The sequence below is a fragment of the Haliotis rubra genome, unplaced genomic scaffold, assembly GCF_003918875.1.
Source record: "Haliotis rubra isolate DU_JTF1 unplaced genomic scaffold, ASM391887v1 Scf321, whole genome shotgun sequence".
Taxonomy (NCBI): domain Eukaryota; kingdom Metazoa; phylum Mollusca; class Gastropoda; order Lepetellida; family Haliotidae; genus Haliotis; species Haliotis rubra.
In genome coordinates, this window is record NW_025766993.1 from 1,115,469 (window position 1) to 1,139,007 (window position 23,539).

General features: G+C 37.9%; 1 protein-coding gene across 1 annotated transcript in view; it reads left to right on the forward strand.

Moving 5' to 3' along the window:
• Window positions 1–5,204: 5,204 nt before the first annotated feature.
• Window positions 5,205–23,539, forward strand: part of LOC124283804 (SLAIN motif-containing protein 2-like) — a 28,849-nt gene continuing 10,514 nt past the window's right edge. The window contains exons 1-7 of the mRNA XM_046719833.1: window positions 5,205–5,605; window positions 8,586–8,731; window positions 19,559–19,717; window positions 20,390–20,425; window positions 21,162–21,263; window positions 22,007–22,123; window positions 23,175–23,493. Coding sequence (XP_046575789.1) covers window positions 5,313–5,605; window positions 8,586–8,731; window positions 19,559–19,717; window positions 20,390–20,425; window positions 21,162–21,263; window positions 22,007–22,123; window positions 23,175–23,493 — 1,172 coding nt within the window. The 5' untranslated portion in view covers window positions 5,205–5,312. The remainder of the gene's footprint in view (window positions 5,606–8,585; window positions 8,732–19,558; window positions 19,718–20,389; window positions 20,426–21,161; window positions 21,264–22,006; window positions 22,124–23,174; window positions 23,494–23,539) is intronic.

Sequence of the window (23,539 nt, forward strand, 5' to 3'; positions counted from 1 at the left end):
GTCATGACAACCACCAACCCTTCATCAGAAGGTCATCGCAATATTAAATTGGATATATAGTAAACGTTGCGTTTACTGAAAGACCTGTATTGTTTCAGCATAACGTGAACCACCAGCATAAAGTAACATGCTACAGTCGTTGCAATGTGGCAAGTTTGAAAGAGACCCTTCAAACAGCGTCTTACATCGTCTACAAACTCAAACATAATAAGGCTCCTGTTCTGATTCCACAAATCGGTGGTAGCGTAAATCAGTTTAGACAAACGTGTGTAATTAATTGCTTTACTCAATCATCGGTAGTGTATAACATATTCTCCACTTTTGCACATGATCATCTTCAGATTAAACTTACTGATTTTCTGTATCAAAGATTGATTAGTAAATATTATAGTTCGCCCGTCTAAACCAGGAACCTGGTTACATTATCGCGCAGAGAGAGCCACAATCTCGCTTTTAGACCCCAAATATATAATAAACCATTCACCCTATTTCAGCATCACCCCTTCAAAGTGATACCATCACATTTTTCAACTAATATTAACACATTGGCAACTGGGCGCGGACACCAGGAGACAGTAATTGTTAGTAGTCGAAGTAAGCGATGAGGCGGCGGTCGTAGCCGAAGCCGAGCCATACCGTCAGCTCATGTCGATGATCTGGGCCTGTCTAGCTGTATGTGACAATGTTGACCAGGTTACGTAGATGTATTGCATAACATAATACAAGGTCAGACACCCTCGCACAAACGTAACATCAAGCGGCGTAAGGAGGTGTTAAACGGCGTTTACAGATACCGCTGGGACCTCAGTGCCCTGCCCTGGGGGCTATTTCGGGTATACTGCCCTAAGTTATCAATGATTAACACTGCCTTACTCACGTTGAATCTCGTCAACACCGCTTCCAGTGAATGTAGTAACGTAGTTTGATTCAGGAAAGTCACATATTAATAATCGAACGTATGTGATGTGTAACATTGAATAATCATTAACTGCCAGAATGTCCGTGTGTTGTTTTAGTCAGCAGTAAGAAAGTATACACTTACAAACTTAAAGTCCTAAAAACAGCCATGATGCCCTGTCAGATACATAACCATATCATAGCTTTTCCCAGTTTGATTCATTTAAGCCACCCTCGACCAAACCTGGGTGTATACTTTCTTTCGACCGTCAGTATATATGATCGGTTGACAGCACGCATAATGAAGGTCTCATTCCATTAGGGGCGCACCATGTGATTTTTTCGGATAGGGGAAGTTGATGTTGTTCCTCACAAACATTTGGTTTCAATAGAAATGTCATGCAGCCTTCCATCTGTTGAAAACAAAATGCTCAGCCTAAAAAAACATAAAGAAGACAAACATCCCAAATATTCTTGACGAAACATGGCCACCCTCACCAAAGAGTATTTCATAAGCAAGGGCAGATCTTTAACATAGAGACAATGTACCAATGCACGTCCCCAACCTATCCCGGGTCAATAGAGACAATATCTCAAGAAATGGGACTGGACGCCATTCTTCTAGATGCTTACTCGCACCGTTTCACGAAGCAATTTCAACGTACAACGAATGTCGTAACTCCCATGGTTAAACGTAGACCTACATCATTCGTAGCGCTGTGTGATCCTTGCGCCAAGGGCGATTTGGTTACACTCCAATTGTTCTCTTGGTGCCTTGTCTATTGATTGAGCTGGTCATGGCACGTATGTATAGCATATTGTTATCTGGCTGAAAACGTGCGACGATCATTCGGCTAAAACTAAACCTCATTGGCCACTGCATGCACGTTACGATATGCACTGTATCGTACAGTACTAACGACTTGTTCTTTCTGTGTATCTTTAACCTTAGCAGCTATTTGTCAGGTCCATCGGGATGGGTGTGAATGAAAAGTACATCATTCGTATGTGCACATGTATGCGGGGGTTGGCATGCTGCAAGTGCAACCAAAGCTTTATTTCAACCTTAAGATCCACTGATCCTTGTATATAGCATATACATCACGCATAAAATTGTTTTGGCTGTGTTTGGGAGATTTATTTTCAACCATTTTGTAACACTTTTTGTAATATGGACGCAAATGGACCATGGTTTCGTGAAATTTACTTGTGTCGTCGGATATGCTGTTTATGTTATGGTCTACATATTACCTACATCTGTACAGTTAATATGATTTAGTGAACAGTGAGAATATTTTCACATGTGTTCCATTTGATGAACTTGGAATGCGACGTAAAACATAATGATAAACAACTATAATAGGCGGATCCAGGAATTTTCAAAGGGGTGGGGAGTTTCGAACGCCCTGACATCCCCCCGCTCCGTCAATTCAAAACATTGATTGGGATTGGGGTTTTCGAACCCCTGAAACCCCCATCCCCACATCTGGATCCGCCAATGACTATGACGCCACTCACAATTTGATTGACATGACATTCATGAACACAACGTGCCGGTGGAATGTATTCTCTCATCCCAGCTGCAGCTGGACGCTGGAACAATATACGACTCCTTTTCAGTTTAAATGGGATCATTTGTTACTATCAAAATTATATATATTCTGAGAATAAGCGTTAGTCTATACAGTAATGAGCGTCACATATTTACAATTCTCCGGTCGTCTCTGCAGGCCTTTCCTGTACTGCAGTGTACACACAGTATAGATGGGGAAAGCTAGTCACATCACCATGTTGACACCTGTTCACAGCGGGATAGACAGTTCAAGCGTTACATGTAGCAGGTACGAGCAGAACCAACACCACTTCACCACGAGAATCTTAATTACCTGTGTTGTGCAAGGTCACACAGTAACATGTGCGCTCTAAATACTCTCCGTAAGGTAAAGAAGTGCAGAAATGTCTTGATGTATATCGTCTAGTATTATCACAAATATATAGTTTCAAATGGATTTGATGTTTTATCAGATAAGAAAACTACATCTCTCTCTTGATGTCGGTGAATAGATAGAGGTGCGGACTAAACATAAAAAGAACATACAATAAAATAAAATCTCGTAAATAATTATCGACCATAAAATATCACAGTATCTATCTTCGCAAGATGCATTAATAAGTCGTCAGCGTTACAATATGTCATTCATCAGGCTGGAGTTGTTGGTTTTTATGCTGAAGTGGTGGTCTGAAATTATCAAATATTCTGAACACAACGACTTGAGCAATGATGAGTCACCTGAGAGGTTTTGATTAGTGAAGGGCTTGGGGGCATTTGCAGACTACCTCCCGAGAAAACCTAAAATGCTTTCAATTTGGCGAGTATGCAAAAGTGCTAGAGAGGTTTTTCGAACACCTCAAATTTCTCACTTGAGTTATATTTGTTCTGAAAGTGGAGCCGTTTGCGTAGTTTGGCTATTTTGAGAACTCCTCTTATCCGCATTTTGTCGTCTGAATCGTAGGTCACAGGTCACGTTGGCTTATCGTTACATTTCCCTAACAACTATTGGGGGATGTTGCTGGTGCTTTAGCGACGAAATCTATAATTTCAACTGAGACCCCACGACGTATATCCTCACTCAAATTCAGGACCATATATACTAACTAAAACATAATGTATAGATAGAGTGTAATTATTTCATGTTTAATGTTGGAATCCTTAAATGTTCTGTATCCTTCACTTAACTGTTTCTATCATTTGATACAAGCTCTGAAATTGAAAACAGAAATACATGTCTAACGAACATCAATTGTAGTATCTTAAAGAAACTGACAAATTTCTGTTCAAAATTGCGGTGTTGTCGTTAGCGCAGCCCTTAAGACAAATATAACATGTTGTTGTAAGAGACTGTTCATAATTTATGTGTGTGTGTGTGATGATTTTTAAGGGGAGGGGTTCAACCATTTTGCTGTGGGGAGGTAGGGGTCATCAATTTCATACCCATGTATTTGGAGGGGGCAGGGGCAGCAATTTTGTACATAGATATATTAATAAATCATGCTTAAACATCATGGGGGTTGTCATTGATTTGAACATGACATGCAAGGGTGGAGGGTCACTTACTTTGTACATAAACTTTAGGAGGGGGGGGGGCTTTCACGTTGTACATGCTTCTCAATAGAAATCATCATCGCCCCCCTAACCAAAAATAAAATATGAACGGTCCCTAAGCATTATATATTTTCGGTCTCGTGTTTAAACAAACTCGCATTTCTTCTGTGAGAGAAGAACACGACCTCTTCTCTTGGTCTTTTTTTTACAAAACGTGCAAAGTTCAAACATCATCATCCTGTGACTTGTCTATTCGCTAAATATTGTACAAAAGTACATTGCTTTATGCTCGAAAACAATTTAGAAAAATGCCATTTTGTATGATGCTTGGTTGTTTTGGTATTCAACATCTCCATCAAAATATAAAGCAGGTATATTTGAAGAACAACAACTAATAATTGCTAAAAAGGGTTCGTATGATATATTGATATATTTGAATAGAGGTCTAAAGACTTCAAACTGGAACTGAGAATATTCGCCCAATAATGTAATTTATCATACGTTGTGTTAACGTTATTGTCAGGCCCGGCCGCGTCATACCAAAAGACGTTAAAATGTGGTACTTGTTGGTCCCTGCCTGGCGCTCGGCACAACAAGGACTGGTCGGCTCGGAGGCAGTATACTGTGTCTGAGTGGGGTATTCATGCTTAACTGAGGCATGGTATCTCAGTGAGCTAGCACTATAAAACCAGCTCAAGTGTGGGCTAATACAAGCAGCCGCACATACACACGCATGCACGTCGTCATATGAGCAAAATTATTCTCAAGTATGACGTTAAACCCCATGTCACCTCACCTTGTTTGGAATATCACAGTATACTTTTGAAGTTATCGTTTCTATGTATATACGTGCAGTCAGTTCCGGGTGTTTCAAAAAGCCTTTCTAAACATTTGGTAATATCAGAAATGTACATCTATTACTGAATGTGTCGAAAAACAACAGAAAAGATCCTTATTTGATTTTTATAATGTTCAGAAATGTGTAACCTAAGAAATGAAATAAATGTAGTCTGAATATAAAGGGTATTAAAGCCAACGTAAGTACGTCTATACTAAATGTTTTCTTGCAGAAGACCTCAAAGTAACGGTTTTAAAGTCAGGTGTGATTTTAGACGACAACCTCCTGCTGCAGTTGTCTAGCAGATGCCTGTGGACATTTGGAAGGTGTTGGAAGAAGGTAGTATACGAAATTTTCATGCGGAAGTATTACAGCGCATGCGTTATAAGGTGTAAATATGGCGTCAAGTGCGATGAGATATGTCGTGAAGTAATTTTTGTATATTGTGATTATAAGTAGCGAGTAAGAGTAACGATGGACTCTACGGATACTATGATCGATCCCCAAGCGGAAGTGAAAAAGCTTCAGGACCTTGTAAAGAAGCTTGAACTTCAAAACGAGGTGTTGAGGAACAAGCAAAAACTACCGCTAGACAATTCTCTGCAAAATGGAGATGTTCCCACTGATAAAGTTTCTATCCACAACAATAATATATCTAATAATGACTTGGAGCGTACACAACGGAAGTGTAGATCGTCGTCAGGAGAATCCGAAGACGACATAATAGACGTGGACATTCTGTCTCTCAGGGAGGAAGAAGATACATGGTGAGATTTTCTAGCTTTTGTTTCGAGCTGTCATCTGTCAAAACTGTCATTGCAAGATTTTATCGAAGACGATGGAGCCGGATTGATTACACCCCTGAGCTTTTTTCCCATTGGTTACATGTTCTTAAGTGTAGTAACACCCAGCAGAAGCCTGACTTGTAGAATGTGTTGATTTTGATAACAATGAATCAGTGGTATAAATATCAATTGACTACTAACAGTGACTAACTAGCCTAAAACTATGCAGAATCTACATCAACTCGATAATGAAACTGTCTAAGAAAACACCCCCCTGTCAAAATGGCACATGTTTTGCAGCCCTACATCATTGGGAAAACAGACTCTTATTGGTTAAGTGACTTTGTTATTTTGTATTCAGCAGTGTATACATTGTTCCAATTTATTCATCATCATAGATGGATTAAATAAAATTATGTTAAATGTTCTAGCCCTACATTTTGTTCATCATCTACAAATGTTATGTACCTAAAATACTGACCATTGAAATAAATGTCATACTTTTGAAATGTGTCAAATGTTACAAATGTGCCACCGTCACATTTTTGTGTGTGAGAAGTGAGATACATTAGCCTGACAATAATTTGTGCACCACACAGTTTAATGTATGTTATATGCAGTGTTTGTCATTGAGATAGGATTTTAAAACGAAGTGCATTTGTCAGGCAATGGGGAAAATCAAGCACAACTGGGATGATTTAAAGCTTTGGTTTTTTAAGATTGAAACATGTCAAAAGAAGGCCTACATCAACTTTGTATTTTGAGATTGCATTCAGTGCAGGAATGCTGTAAACTGTTTAAAATGAACACACTTATAGTTATAATGAACTGATGGATATATCAAGAAGTGTTTTTTTGTCAAAAGGCATATAATGAACAATGGTTATAACTGTTACATGATTACAACCTCTTCCTATTTCTTTTGTCCCGTTACCACTGTAATAGAGGATATTTCTACAAAACCATACAATTAGGTATTTCATTTATAAATTATAACTTAATCCCACTTTGGGAATATATGATATATTTGATGCAGTTATGGCCAAAATATTGGTCAGGTCTAGGTAAATCCCTGTCTTGTTCAATAATGGCAGAATTGTAACCGAAAGGCAACTGTTGGGCACATGATTTACAATATGAAAGAATTTCACATAAAGATCTCAACATGAATTATTTTATGACATTCACCATTCATCAATGTGCTGTACTTGATGTAATACCAGCGCCTTGAGCATGCACTAGTTGGGTGGATATGTGCGCTATATAAATATGCTGTAATAATTTTAAAAATAATAATACTTGCTAGTGAAGGGTCCATAGTTTTATAACAGGGCATTTTATTGGCATACATTATTCAAGTAGAAAAAATCATGCAATTGGCTTATACCAACATGGTTAAAAATTCCTATCCACATGTCAAACAACAAATAAGTAGTATTTAAAGGGGCAGTTGAGTTCTGATGGATGGAAATTGATAACAAATCTTGGGATGAAAAGCTGAAAACATCCTCCAATCCATGACTTTCATGTTTAATAAAAATTGATTAATTGAGAATATTTGTAATGCGCCTTTCCATGCTTCATATCCTGCTCAAAGCGCACAATCTGATTATTATAACCTTGGATAACCCAAGCTGCCTATGAGGTGCTAGAACTTTTAGAAGGTTAATAGCCACATTGCTTATCCCACTGAGTACCCATTTTCTGCTGGGTGAACAGTGGCAAATTTGAACAAACTGACTTGCCTCGGGTGAGACCACATGTATCACATGTGCTTTGTAGTGTGGCAGGACTGATGTCCTAGAAAGTCTGGTGTCAAGACACGGTCACCCATCCAAGGACTCTCCGTGCCAACTTTGCTCAACTCCCAACTGATTTGTGACCTGAGTGCTATGCACAGGACAACAAACAACCACATTTAAGAGTCAATCACAGCTCTGCTTTCATGATGGGTGGGACATTGTTTCAGGGAGACATGCATTAAGCTTTAAAAAATCTAATTTTTAAAAACTTCTGAACCACTGACTGACTGACTGAGTTTGGTTTTATGCCGCTTTTAGTAAGTTTTAGCAATATTCCAGCAATATCACTGCAGGGGACAGCAGAAATGGGCTTCACACATTGTACCCATGTGGGGATTCGAACCCGGGTCGTCGGCGTGATGAGCCAATGCTTTAACCACTAGGCTACCCCACCGCCCCCACTTCTGAACCAGCACCCTTACATGACATGATGAGAGTAAACATCAAGTATTTTCATGATCCCTCTTTCTGAATGACACAACCCATTTTGTGTGTTGATAACAATCCCACTTGTTTTTCATAAGTGAGCCCTTCCTTGTTGTTATCTATACACAGCCTAATGTTGATCAGAAGAATCCAAAATGTGAAATGAACCTATGGATCATAAGTTTTGTTGTTTTCTCTTGGGTAAACAGAATAATTGGTCCACACATTTGATCTTACTAAATTATGTTCACTTTCAATATCAAAGTGTTAACCCTGAACACATTTTTTTTAAGTCATCATATTATTTTTTGCATTTATTTAATCATTAATCAGAAGATTGCTAATCATGGTTTTGAAATCGGGAGCATGGAACAGTTACCAAATTCAAGAGTTGTGAATGTTTATAATAAGGTTCTTCTGCTCTTTTGGAATAGTTTTGTCACATCGCTGGCACATTTTCACCCAGATCAACATACATATGTGCACTCAGGTCTTTGTAACAGATTTAACAAGTTAGGATTTGTTAATACTAAGTCTTTCATCACATGACTAAAATATTGCAGCATAAACGGTAAAACAACTTAAAGAATCTAGATCAGTAGATCAATGACCATGATGACTTTAGTGTATGATGCGAGATGACTTTCCATTTTACACTCTCTCTGTGAGTAAATCTTCAGAAGGTTTCCAATGGTTGTATTGATAAACATGTCTTGTATTTCCTTGTTTTACAGGCTGTATTCTTCACCAAAGCCTCCAACTCCACAACAGACCCGAGTCAGCCCGTACAAGTGGGTGCGACAGGAGTTTGATCATCCAAGTCCTGAACTGGAAACAGCAAAGAGATCCCTTCTCTTTAAGCTAAATGAAGTCGCTAAAAGTAAGCATGATTTGTTAAATAGTGGGAAGTCCTTGGTCCCGAATCGAATCTAGGGTCCCCCAAAATCTTTATCTATTAACATGATGATTATGACAAGGACCCCCCTAACCCATAATCTCACACGCTTATGTTATTCCTGATGTCTTGGCTTAAGGATAGCTTTGTGGTTAGTATGTTCTAATTCTGAGGCTTCATCCAGGCTCTTTCAGAGGTCAATATACGGCTAAAGTCCTGCATAAAAAAAAGTCCAAATTTAAGTTTTGGCATCAGTTTTTAGGTGAGGTAAAATTGGGTTTAACGTTGTGCTTGAGAATATTTCGCTCATATGACGACGTGCATGCGTGTGTATGTGTATGTGCGGCTGCTTGTACTAGCCCGGACTTAAGCTGGTTTTATAGTGCTAGCCCACTGAGATACCACACCCCAGTGAAGCATGAATACCCCACTCAGACACATTATACTGACTCCGAGCTGACCAGTCCTTGTTGTACCCATTAATGCCGAACGCCAGGCAGGGACCAACAAGTACCATATTTTAGCGTCTTTTGGTATGACGTGGTCGGGGATCGAACCCGCGACCTTCCGCTCTCCAGGCGGACGCTCTAACCACTACACCACGGAGGTGGTCGCATCAGTTTTTAGAGTTACTCTTTAGTAAACAGCCAAATGTGTTCATCATGTGGTCATTGGATGTGTCCATGCAGTACTAAAATAGCTCTGACAGTAAGCAATGACAATTTTTTAAAATGCCAGGGCCCCGTTTCACAAAGCTCTCGTAAGACTTGGATCTCGTAACTTTTCTCCAAGCATTCGTACTTCCTATGCTATAGTATAAGAAGTATTACTGCTGCAAGAAAAGTTACAAGATCTTGGGCTTACGAGAGCTTTTTGAAACGGGGTCCAGGGCATTTCCATTAAAATTCTAAAGATAATCCCTACAGTATGCTTTCCATTTAGCTTTAGGGGACAGTTGAACTGATGAGCAGGGTTCAAGGAATATGTTGGCCTACAGAACAAATGCTTTGAAATCAGTCAGTCAGCGCTGCAAATTTTTGGTACGAATGAGAGAATCATTCTTTGGTTCAGAACGAACATTTGAATTCTGTCTCTTGAGAACAACATTAATCACCCTGCTCTGTTTAGAAATGATAAATATCATGTCCTTCCATGCTTACAATAAAGGTCGTGTTTGAGGACTGTGGAAGAAATGTTAGTCTTTTTTGGTTAAAATAAACAATTCTAAATCAAATTACTAATTAGTTAAGAAGTGAAGCCAATTGTTTTTATGCAGGTGACCTAAAAAAATTATGGAGAGAGGTATCGTATTGAATGAAAAGATTATGTTTAATGTGGTTGCTTATTAATTCTTAGACGAAGGGCAAGACTGTTACGTAGTGCATGGTTTGATGGACAATGGTGGAATTTATCTAGTTGTTTGTGTACATAAAATTCCCGTGTTGGAATCAATATTTCCCTATTTAGGTTATTTTGATCACGGTTATTATGACCTGTAGCTGATGTTTTGTCATTGCATGTGTGTCTATTTCACTTATAACAGGATGAGAAAGAAAACAGAATACTTGGTTTTGTAATATTTTATTATATACAGTGTAAGATATAAGAATACTTTGAAGAAATTTCCAAATTGAATGAAATTGTCAATAACTTGCTCCTTGCATAGGGCGATATGAATGAATCCAGTATTCTTTGTGCCTGTTTCTGTTGATGCCAGATATAGATGTCAAGAAAATTTGCTTGTCAATGCCTACAACATACAGCTCTTATAGTCCGTTTGGCTCAAAATCGGACCGGTGAATTGCAATCTAACTCGAAAACTACTAAACATATAATACTCAATGAAACACTGATCATAATCAAAACATCAGACCAACTCTGTGATTTTTTACAGAATTTATGTCCTAAAAATAAAAAAAGTTGTTTAACAAGCTATCATTAAAATTTTGACAACGTTCACTTTTTGTTACGAGGGAGGACTGCAAAGAGGAACAGCCAGGTGTACTCGGAGCACGTGCACATGTGCCGACAAAGTTATTGAATCATTTACCTGTGCTGTCTCCATCCTTTCTCGTACACCTGGCTGTTCCTCTCTTTGCACCCCTCCTCGTAACAAATAGTGAACTGTGTCAAAATTTTAATGATAGTTTGTTAAACAAACTTTTTTATTTTTAGGACATATACTTTGCAAAAAAATCATAGAGTTGGTCTGATGTTTTGATTATGATCAGTGTTTTATTGAGTATACTATGTTTAGTTGTTTTCGAGTTAGATTGCAATTCATCGGTTCGATTTTGAGCCAAACGAACTATAGTTATCTCCTAGATCACTGGACACTGCCCTCTGCTTTTTCTGCTAACCATGGGCCAGAGGGCCAGCAGTTAACAAAACCCTTGATGGATCAGTCCTCTTCATTACTATACCACAATCCATGCAGAAATGGTTATGTATACATTTGAAAGTTGACTTATGTACAGAAAATCCTTGTGTAATACACAAATATGGATTGTAAACATGTTCGGACCCATGAACGTGATGAATATCCTTGTTAGAATTGATCTTCAGTAAGCCATGCTGGTCGTAAGAGGCGAGCAAAGGGATCAGGTGGTCAGGCTTGCTGACTTGGTTGACACATGTTGTCATGTCCCAGTTGCGTAGATTGTTGTTCATGCTGTTGATCACTGAATTGTCTGGTCCAGACTCGATTATTTACAGACCGCTGCCATATTAGCTGGAATATTGCTGAGTGCAGCATGAAACTAAACGTAAACATGTTTGAAATCAAGCATAAACTGAAGATGTCTTTTTTCATTGCCCTTATGATAAAAGGTACAGAGTTATGGGTTGCCAATATTCAAATGCTATAGAAACAAACCTGCATATTTTGAGACATATTTTTATAACTCCGGCTTGGAAATATGTTTGAACAAATCTGACATCTTCACCATGCTGAAAACAATGTAAGCATTCTGCTGAGGAAATGTGTGTCAGGGTAACCCAACATACACAATAATTTGTTTCATCTATTTCTCATGTATTCTGGAATGCTAACAGACGCTGTAATATTGTTTACCATAGGCATAAACCCAAGCTTGTCAATCATACGCTGTGTATAGATTTCTGTGCAGTTTGGGATTACTTAACCTGAAACCTACATTTGGTGCGTCAAAGTTGAAACTCTGAATTAGTTTACAGTGTTTTGGGTTTATTGACAGAATCAGTTTGTATCTTATCCGTAAGCTCTTTTCCAATATTTGTTTCAATGAAGCCGCTGGGTTCTCCTGTTTAAAGAAAGCAGGATCTAGTGTGACCTGAAATGTATTTTGTCAAATGTCAGCAGGCTACTCCCAGATGTAGGGGAAGGGAGTGCCCCATGCTGAGTCTTACTTACCTAGACTGCCCCCGGTTTACCTCATCTCACCTGTATGTGGTGTAATTGTAAATAGGTGTGCATGTTACTTCTTTTCAGTATCTGTGACTCACTGAAACTTTTGTTCAGAATTATCACAGACAGTAATACATGTACTAATAATGATTGAATTTAAGCAGGAAGGAAAAGGGAGCACCAGTGTAAAACAAATACTTTGCTTAGTATCAAGCCAAACTCAAATGATTAAATTGTTCTGGTATATTCTCAACATGTAGAACCCACTGTGAAGAATTGTTAGAATTTGTCTTCAGCAACCCATGGTGACTTATTATTGCCATCAGGTGATCAGGTTTGCATCGGTTGAAAGTTTGCTCATTGTAAGAGTTGATTTCATGTTGATGTAAATTTCAAACACTACTACGTAATTAAGTACTTTGAGAATATCATACTGTAACCCTTGGTCGTTGTAAACAATTATCATTTACATCTATTGAAGAAACAAGTTAGGGTTTATGAATAGGGGTGGGTATTGCAGAGAATTTTCATATTGCGATATATTGCAATGCAAAAGCATGTATTGTGATATGTATTGCAATATATTGCNTGCCCCAAGAAAGAATTTTTTACATGAACTACTTATTGCTATCATAGTGTAGCAGGAATCATACCTTTGAACAGTGCGTAAATCGAGGTTAATGCTTGATTTATAAAGCAAAAACCCAACAAAATCACTATGCTTGATTAAACTTTAATAAAAACTGTATAATATTTGGCACAAATGAAACAAGGAAAAGAATAATTTAACATCAACACAGTGGTTACTAGTCTGGGCCTAGATTCTCAACGCTCCCTTAGCGAAAAGATACGCTAAGATAGTCGTAAGTGCCATACATTAACATTAACTTACAACTATCCAAAAAAGCCCTGAGATTTTAAACAGCAACTTGACCTGGTCAGGACATATCAGAAATTACTGGTCATTAATGAGTAGATATTTAAACATTCAGATCCAAAACATTGCTAAACACTTGAACAAAAATTAAGAACACTTCAAACCGAACTTAACTTGACTTCTGGGTTGAAAAAAAGGAAATAGTCGAAGATTTCCGAGTGTTCCGAACGTTTCCGAACGCATGTCGAAATACCGGTTTTCGATGAGCGTATCACAATACGTATAGATTTCATGTCTGAACCGGTAAATACCGGTAAACTGGTTATATTGCGCAGCCCTATTTATGATTATTTTTTTGCACTTGAGACTGAGCTCACAGTTTCATGATGATTTTCCCAAAGTATTGATGATCTCAAACTTCCCTTGTTCATTATTTTTGTATCATCTTTTTGCTTATTTAGACATGTCTTAGAAGAAGTTCTGCATTTTAAAATTGCTGTACAAGCAACAGTATGACGTTCTATAATAATGTATCATCCCATAGTGTGTAGTCTCCAGCTTTAGAGGTATGTGTGGAAAGGAAGTAGTCTTGATTAGATTGGCAGGTATTTTATCAGGTTTGTTGTGTAAGGTCAGACAAATGGAATGAGCAAACTAGTGGAGCATTAGCTGTCTAAACAAATGAGTGTTGACAGTATGAAAAGATGGGGCGGTTTGTTGGAAGTGAGCACTCAGCACTGTCCTTAAAATATAGGTCCTTGCCCCAGAGAAGATTATATTTTTTTCACGATAGTTGTGTATATTTTGCATGGATAGATGTTTTAGAACTTAGGTATTACAAGATGATTGATGATAACAGAAGCTTATAAAACTTGGTGAACACATTCTTGTAAATAATGTGACATATTTTTTTTGCAAGTTCCAGAACATTTCAAATGTATTGCTATCATAGTGTTAGCAGGAATCGCCTTTGAACAGTGTATCTGGTTTAGCGTAATAGCAGTGAAAATGACAATCAAACAATGATATAGAATCTGCATAATATATTAGGTGTCGAATTTTTTTTATTAGTATTTCTTTGCAGAATATTGACAACAGTCATTATGGACATGATGAATGCAAATATATGTTTTGACCATGTTTACATTTACATTGAAAACAATATTGAAAAAAGTGTTCTGCTAGAATTCAAACACTTGGCTATAGGAGCAGTTGCCATTTCTTAACTAATATTTGTGTCTTGTTGGAAACCATTTAAATTATTTACATTAATAATAGAAAATGTTTGTTACCATGAGACAAAAAAACCCAGTTTGAAGCTTTTATTCCTATAGCCAGGCTGAGTACTAAATATCCTGGTAACATACTTCAAACTGTCCTGTTTCTAATAGCTTTGCATAATGATGATTAATGTTTGACATTTATGCAGAATCATGTGTGAAGAACACCCTGTAGGAATGGTAGAAAAACAACCTCCAGTGACTGTTTGATTGATTCTAAAATACTTAAATGGTTTACTACAACCCTTTGTGAGGAATGGACATGTCTACCAGCCAGGTAGTGTTAATATATAGCTGTGCTCACCTAAATGTTTAAAATTCTGCTAGCCCTTAAGATACCTCAACATCAACAAGACTGGTCAGAGTAGAGGGATCATGCTAGTTTCCATCCCTGCGTTTGCATCGTTCACATTTTGATCAAGCTGTTGGAATGTAGGCAGTATTTATTGGATATAAACGGCTGTATCAATACTATATTCTGTTAGCAGTTGATAGCTAGGAATTTGATATGTCTTATTTATACCTGAACACATCCAGAGAGATGATAGGGTTCTGGAATATCTTAAGAACCGTTCACTAGATTTTTTTCATATTTGGTACCTAGGTTCATCACACTATAAGAAAGGTCCAAGTCAGGTTTGGTGACCTTGACCTTCATTTCAAGGTCACAAGGGACTTTCACGTTTTACCTGCATGTTAAGCTATCTCAAGAACTGTTCACTGGATTGTCTTCATATTCAATACCAAGCTTTATCTAGGGAAGGCGCAGGGCCCAGTCGATTTTGGTGACCTTCACATAATTTTCAAGGTCATGGCGACACTTTGAAGATTTCAGCATGTTAACCTGCATGTTAAGCTATCTCAAGAACCGTTCTCTGGATTTTCTTCATATTTAACACCAAGCTTTATCCAGGGAAGGCGCAGGGCCCAGTCAATTTTGGTGACCTTCACTTAATTTTCAAGGTCACAGAGACACTTTGAAGATTTCAGCATATTAACCTACATGTAATGCTTGTCAGCGAGATACCTCAAGAACCATTCACTGGAGTTTCTTCATATTTGACACCAAGCTTCATCCAGGGAAGGCGCAGGGCTCAGTCGATTTTGGTGACCTTCACTTAATTTTCAAGGTCACAGAGACACTTTGAAGATTTCAGCATGTTAAATTGCTTGTTAAGATAGTCAGCAAGATATCGCAAAAAATATTCAGTGGATTTTCTTCATATTTGACACCAAGCTTCATCTAGGGAAGGCCCAGGGCCCAGTCAATTTTGGTGACCTTCACATAATTTGTAGGGTCACGACGACACTATGAAGATTTCAGAATGTTAACCTGAATTGTCAGCAAGATATTTTAAGAACGGTTCACTGGATTTTCTTCATAGACTTTCAAGACCTCCCTTGAATGTTTTTCAATAAGCAATTTCTTTAGTACTAGTTTTGCATATTTCATACACTATGACATTCATGTCAAGGTCAAAGTCAGTCTTGAAAATATGTGTGTGTTTGAACAACTAAAGAGCAAGATAATGTTTTTGTTGACATTTAACTTCATCTTAAACTTTCATTACTTTATAAGTTTGATTTGATAATTTGCGGCGGGGGATTATGTCACCTTAGTGACAATGCTTGTTCATTTGAATACAGATTTGTCATATTTGAATGTTGCTGAATGAAAATACTTCAGTAGGAAACCCTTGAGGACCAAGTGGAACCACATAGTTTATAATTGTGGTTTTTTCCAAAAGATGTGACAAACACAATCTGTATTTTGTACATGCAGGCCGTTCCTGAAGGCACCCCAATGACCGAGCTGCCATGTGTACCACAAGACTATTCTGGTATGGTGATGTTTGTGTGTTTTGTTGCAGTGAACTGTCCCGCTTACCCAGACAAATCAGTTTAGGCCCCCAGCCCTAGGTAACTACACCTCCCCACAAAGCACCAGACTATGCTGAGTGACTTGGTTGCTCTACTGAAGGCACGATGCTCAGCACTGGGATTATTTACAGACAGCCTCAAGCCAGACACTCCTTGCTGTCCACTCTTGGTGAGTTCCATGCTTGTTTTGAGGCCTTTCTGGTCCTGTCCTGTTTGCAATAAATGAAGACTGTCCAGATATACTGGCTTACCCAGACAAATCAGTTTGAATTGCAGTATATGTGAACCTACTCCTCCATCCAACTTAATGTATGATACTTCTTTTTTATAGGGATATTTTTATCTTTCCATGAATCCCAAGTTACCGTGAAATTCCTTACTGACATTTGTTGCTGATCAAATATGATTTAATCCTCTGTGATCAAATGCTACCTGACACATTGATGTTGGCTACCAAGTGATTACATGCCCAGCACAAATTGTCTTACATAAACAATGTACAGTAAATGGAGCATAATAGTGTGCAGTGTCATTTTTGCTTAGTGAAACACACCGTCTGGTTGTAGAAACCAATTAACATATTGCTGGCTAGATGGTCTTGATAGCCTCAATAGCCTTGCTAGTTTCAAATTCTGTGAGCTGAAATATGTGAAAGTAAATGTTCTTGAAATATGATTTGAAGTAATCACAAATTCCAGGAAATAATAGCAGCAGACAGCACATTAAAAGCTAAAAGTGGTCTACATCGTCCCTCAGCATGGATACAGATCTGAGATTCTTTTAAAAACATTCCGAACATAGTGTTAAAATCCATCTTTATGTCTTGTAATGTGCTCTACTTATTGATTTGTGTTGACATGTGACATCTCAATATGACACCATTGATTTTGATGGAGACAGACAAGTTTCCATGATCATGATGATTGTCAACTTATTGATCTTAATGAAAAGCAATTATTCTTTTTGTGTAAAGGTGTCATGTAAACATTTAGAGTTGCAGTTAATCAATTTCTTAGGGAATTTGAAGTCGACAGATCAATAAAGTGTTTAAAATTGAAGTTTTCTTGATTTTCCAAACTATCCATGGCAATCTTAAGTTATTTAAGCATTTGTCTGTCAGTGAATTAAGAATTTTGTATAATATAGTGTCAAAATTAAATATTTAATGATACTTTGATATTGTGATGATGGATGGCATCTCAGCATATATAAGAAGTCAGTTTTATGAAATATAGACTGATGCCAAACCCTTTGATACTGACGAATAATGCTAACATGCTTTGACTGGCTGTTTACATGTAACATCTACTGGGATCCTTGGAAGACCATTAAACACAATAACTGAACTGCCTTATACACTGTCATATAAACTGTGTCATGCCAAGCCTACCTGATCCATAAAAGTGACTGAAGAGGTCGTGTCAGTGTTCATTAATAATGATGTATTATTTTTATGATCTTGTCATTTATGACAGCAAGTGTTCTGTTTTACTCCATTGCCAGTGTGTCATTACTCTAAATATTAGATGTTTATGATTATATATTATTGTATGGATAAGGATAACCAGAATTAATAAGTGTGGAGTAAAATTGGAACAGTAATTTTTAGGGTGGGGACTATGCACAGATGCACTGATACATCATGATACATTTAAGTTTAAGACAGCTATCGTATCGTCGACTGGTGTATCGATACAAAACGATGCATGACTTTTTTTCAAAACAGTATTATCTTAAACATGTTACTTATTTAGAGAAAAATATGCAAGTATGACAGAGTTACTTGTTTGTTTACTACAATAGTGTTATTGCTATACACAAATACCTTGAAATAAATCATTTTTAATCTTAATACTGTGTCATTCTTTCAAGGTGTATGTATCGTGATACGGATCGTATCGCAGGTAAAATATCACGATACGTCTCATCGTGACATAGTGTATCGTCCCAGCCCTAGTAATGTTTTCATACACTTAGTCTGGAAATTTATTAAACTAAAAAAGTAAATACCGATCATTAGCAGTTATGGTCCTGTTGTTGAGGCCTGTGGCATTGATGGTATTAAAGGAATGATTGTTAATGAGGTTCATACTGCTTCCAGAATTGTCTCATTTGTTAGCTGTAAAGACTGATCATGTATTTACAGTTCTTCACCCCACAGACTGTACTATGTAAAGACTACTTAAAACAGAAATATTTTGAAATTTTATTTTATTTATTCTTTAGACCAGTAACATTATTTATTGTGAGAAAAAACTGAAAACCAAGTGATAATACATATAAAAGGTCTTATTTGTAAAACAAGTTGTGTGGACACCACATTCAGTACATTGCAATGTGATGGGCATGTCAGGTTACCTGATGTATGACATTCCTCAGTGGTATTGCTTGCTATCAATCTCTAGAACACAGCTGTCTCTTACAAGCCAACTGTTACACACAGCCAGTGTTGGAATTGATTTATCATGCACATTACCAATATATCCAGGACAAGCGGTAGTGATGGAAGGTGGAAAACTGGGTTGGATTTGTCATTCCATTGTGACAAGTTTTAAGTGTCAACATGATTTTTATACATGAGAGCTGTTGAACTATGATTGGAAATAAATTTGATGCCAAGATTGTTTTGTATAATAATGAAGGAATTCCTAGTGCACTAATGGAGTCTATGTCAAACCCATTTGCACATGCTGATCTTAGTGTTATCGTATGGAATTTTATTTTGTAATATTCATTAGATTTTATTTGACCACAAATGTTTTTACTAAACTGGGGCTATAGACACAGGCTGCTAATGATCCAGTCATACAAAGACTATAATGTGTTTTGAATTAAAAATGAAAATAGAAATGAGCACTGTTCAGGAGACCTGTTAAGATGGATGGATAGAAAGTACTGAAAGACATTTCTGTAGGTGTCACTTTTGATGGTAAATAATGTCAGTTTTGCATTGATTCCTGATTTAAAGTTAGCCAATGACAGCAGTATTATATATCTGCCAAATAATCTCAAGGGCCCCTAGAATTATGTTTCTGTTTGATGACACAAAAGCGTAAATTTGCTAAGTGGCGCTCCCAGACATATCTTTTAGCAATTTCATGCTTAAATTATAGGTTTGGAATGGAATACATTTGAAAAAAGAAGATAACGTCAATTGTCAATGTTACTTCTGCTGATATTCAAAGTATTCTCAGAGCTAGTTCTAGCACACATTTCATCATTTTCAACATGATCAAGGCTGTCCTTACTTATAACACTTTCAAGGTTAAATTATAGCTGCCGTTCTACATTTTCTCCTTTCATCTTCACCACCTGGCTGTTTTTCATACAAATTGTTGGTGCATGATTTTCATACTTGATGTTTACCATCCTTACTATCTCTTTTACAGCCGGCAGTCGTGTTGACACTGGCACCTTCACTCGACCAAAGAAATCTCGAGACAAAATACAGCCTGGCAGCTTTGAAAAGGAGAATGATCCCCGGGATGACTCTCAGAGAAACGCCAATGTTGCTGACATAGAGACTCTTGCCAAAATGCAGGAAGAAAGTAAGACAATGCCCTCACTTTCTTGTACAACTATTATGGAAGTCTAAAAGAGTGTAGCTCAGCTTTAACATGTTAGAGATATTGTTAAGGCAATGTCAGTGTTCAGTGTGTATCCTGTCGTGTTGCTTTGCATTGTTTGGATTTGAATATTTAAAGGTGTTGGCTGAAAAGTCAGAACAGTTGGTTTTCAGGAAAAAACGTGAAATACCTCCTGGACAGTTGGGCCTCTTTCCTTTTCTGGTAAATGTGTGAATGAAGTTACCTGTTTGGGGATATACATGATTACCAAAGACATTTTTCTTACACATGTTTGTAAAAATGGGATTGTAATTACCTGAAAATCCCTCGGCCCCCATTTTGATGACAGTTAAGATCATGCGACAACTCTCAAATGCATTTCATGTTAGCATCAGACGGCATTTCAGATCAGTGTTCTTTTCTGGTCCTCTCAGATGTTGGCTGCTCTTATACAATGGGGTCTATCTTATTAAGACATATTGAAGTGATGCATCCACTCTGTATGTTATAATGAAGTTATTACCTTGAAACTCAGTGAGTACTTAGTTTGATTTTTGTATTAACTACTAACTATCTCCTTTCTTCAGTACAAACATGTAAATCCACTTAACCCTTCTCATTGAGAATCTTCTGATTACATAATTCTCTTTTCAGGTTTACGACAAAGTATAAATGCTTCCCCAAGGAAAGGTATGTATTATTTGTTCATTCTATGAAATAACATGTTAAAAGTGATGTCAGTTGCAGTCATATACAAAGCATTACCATGATCTTCAGTGGTCATTCCAGGCTGCACCATTGCTCCACAAAATTGCTTAAATTTTACATGGTGCTTGTAAAATGTACAGGAGGGTTGTGTTGGCTCTCTAATGAAATTCAACTTAAATCTGAAATTCATTGCATTGCAAACTCATGCAAAACCAGTAGCGTTGTTTCAGTACTTTAAGATTGAGAAATCAGATTTACACTGTTAGCTTGGCTGAGAAAATTGTTCAGTCAGTGTTGAAATGTTTAATAAAGTTGAACAATGTATCGTTTATTTTTTTCATATTACAAAAAGTCAATATAAAATGATGACAGTACCTAGATTGGGAATGATTAATAGTTTATCAGCTATTCATTTATTTTTTTCCAAATCATTTTGTATAAATGGCAACCTTTTAATAAATGTGCTTAGCATCTCTTCATTTGGTTTCTCTTGTTTAAATGGTTGATCTTACCTCTGTTGGAAGTTGAAAAAAGTAAGAGAACACATACTAGTATTTCCCAGCAATTTGACATGAGCTACAATATTTTCTAAATGGCCTAGATAACTGTGAACAGGATGAACATTAGATCTTATCTGAAAACCTTTGTAGGATCATTGAAAGGAAAGCAAGATGAACATGTATGTTACAGTTTTGACAGAGTTATTGCCCTTTTTCAGGTCTGCGAGCCCGACAGTTGCCAGGACAGTTTGGTACCAGTGATACAGACAACAGTGGTTCTCCTGGCGGTTCTAATAGATCTAGTCCTGGGCGCTTTGATAGTATGTACTGGAATAATTTTGTTTGCCCATGTACCAGTAACATTAGTAAACGGTTCATGGCAAGGTTAAGACATTCATTCTCACTTTCTATTTGCTGTCGTAATTTACTTATGTCAAATTTAGAATAATTGTTCAACATACAAATGAAGAACATATCTTATATAAGTGAAAACTACTCTTTGCATTAGAATTATTAGCTTATTAGTTTTTATGAATCAGATAATCTGCAGATAATTTATTTAAGAATTGGTGTCACTATTAGAATTGCATTTATGTAAGTATAAACTTGTAAAATGACATGCATGCTGTTTTTACATTTCAATGTTTGAAAGTCACTTCTTAAGAAAATATACGGCCACAATAATAACTTCAAAGAATTAATTGGTCATTAACTACAAAAAAAACTGTAGACAATATATAATCAGCGACATCTTTTAGCATATTGGCCCATTCTGTTATCTGCCAAACAGTACTTCCTCAGTGGACAAAGCTTGTTGTTTTTAGTGAGTTTTAGCCAATGAAAAGCGAGGGAATCACTTTCCATGTATTTATATGCTGACTATTTTCATTTGCAGGCGGTGGGGTATCCTAATGGTTAAAGTGTCGGCTCGTCACGCTGACGACCCGGGTTCGAATCCCCACATGGGCACAATGTGTGAAGCCCATTTATGGTGTCCCCCCGCAGTGATATTGCTGGAATATTGCTAAAAAGGCGTAAAACCCACTCACTCACTCATTTGCAGGCGATGGCATGTATCATCAGCGCCACAGAAACAGCCTTGGTTCCGATGCCAGTAGTCCCCCAGATAGTCCACATGCTAGTCAGTACATCAACCCTGGAGGGAATCCTTTTAGTACAGGTATGTACAGCTGTGGGGTGGTGGGGGTAGCCTAGTTGTTAAAGCAATCACTCATCATGCCGAAGATCCAGATTTGATTCCCCATATGTGTGCAACGTTGAAGCCCATTTCTGGTGTCCCTTGCAGTGATATTGCTGGAATATTACTAAAAGCGTCGTAAAACTAAACTCACTCACGCACCTACAGCAGTGTTAAATTTGAGCATTTATGTCAAGGAGTCTTTGTCAATATGTCAGTCATTCTTTATTTCTGCACTGAAGAGGCACCATGCCGATTTGTATACATAATAGCATGATTTTAAAAATGTTGTGCAGACAACTCAAACTTTGACTTTTCGGATTGTCTGATCTTTAGTGGCGGTGGGGTATCCTAATGGTTAAAGTGTCAAAACAAATCGTCAGCTGACGACCCGGGTTTGAATCCCCACATGGGCACAATGTGTGAAGCCCATTTATGGTGTCCCTCGCAGTGATATTGCTGGAATATTGCTAAAAAGGCGTAAAACCCACTCACTCACTCACTCACTCACTCATTTGCAGGCGATGGCATGTATCATCAGCGCCACAGAAACAGCCTTGGTTCCGATGCCAGTAGTCCCCCAGATAGTCCACATGCTAGTCAGTACATCAACCCTGGAGGGAATCCTTTTAGTACAGGTATGTACAGCTGTGGGGTGGTAGGGGTAGCCTAGTTGTTAAAGCAATCACTCATCATGCCGAAGATCCAGATTTGATTCCCCGCATGGGTGCAACGTTGAAGCCCATTTCTGGTGTCCCTTGCAGTGATATTGCTGGAATATTACTAAAAGCGTCGTAAAACTAAACTCACTCACGCACATACAGCAGTGTTAAATTTGAGCATTTATGTCAAGGAGTCTTTGTCAATATGTCAGTCATTCTTTATTTCTGCACTGAAGAGGCACCATGCCGATTTGTATACATAATAGCATGATTTAAAAAATGTTGTGCAGACAACTCAAACTTTGACTTTCGGATTGTCTGATCTTTAGTATTTACATTTTGTTGATCACACATTGCTTCTTTCTTTCCAGAATCTCCAAGTGGTCGTCGAAGTGTGCCCAATGTGTCCCGCCTGCAGTACCCCCAGCCTGGCCTTCACTCGAGTGACTCGAGTCTAGACCATCAGTCAGTAGGGAGTGATGAAAACAACCTTGCCCCAGAGGCACGTAATATGTCCCGTCTACAGCAACCTGCACTCCGGTCAGCTTCACCAGCCATTGGGGGGCTAAAACAACCTGCCCAGATCCCCCGCCGGGCTACGTCCCCCTCCAGAAGTGGTCTTCCTACTCCCACCCGCAGGACAATCCCGCGCCCTGCTACAGGCAGGACTTCCCTTCCCACTCCTAGAAGGTATGTAGGCAGCTTTGGAGGGCAGAAATAATGTGAGATGTCATGA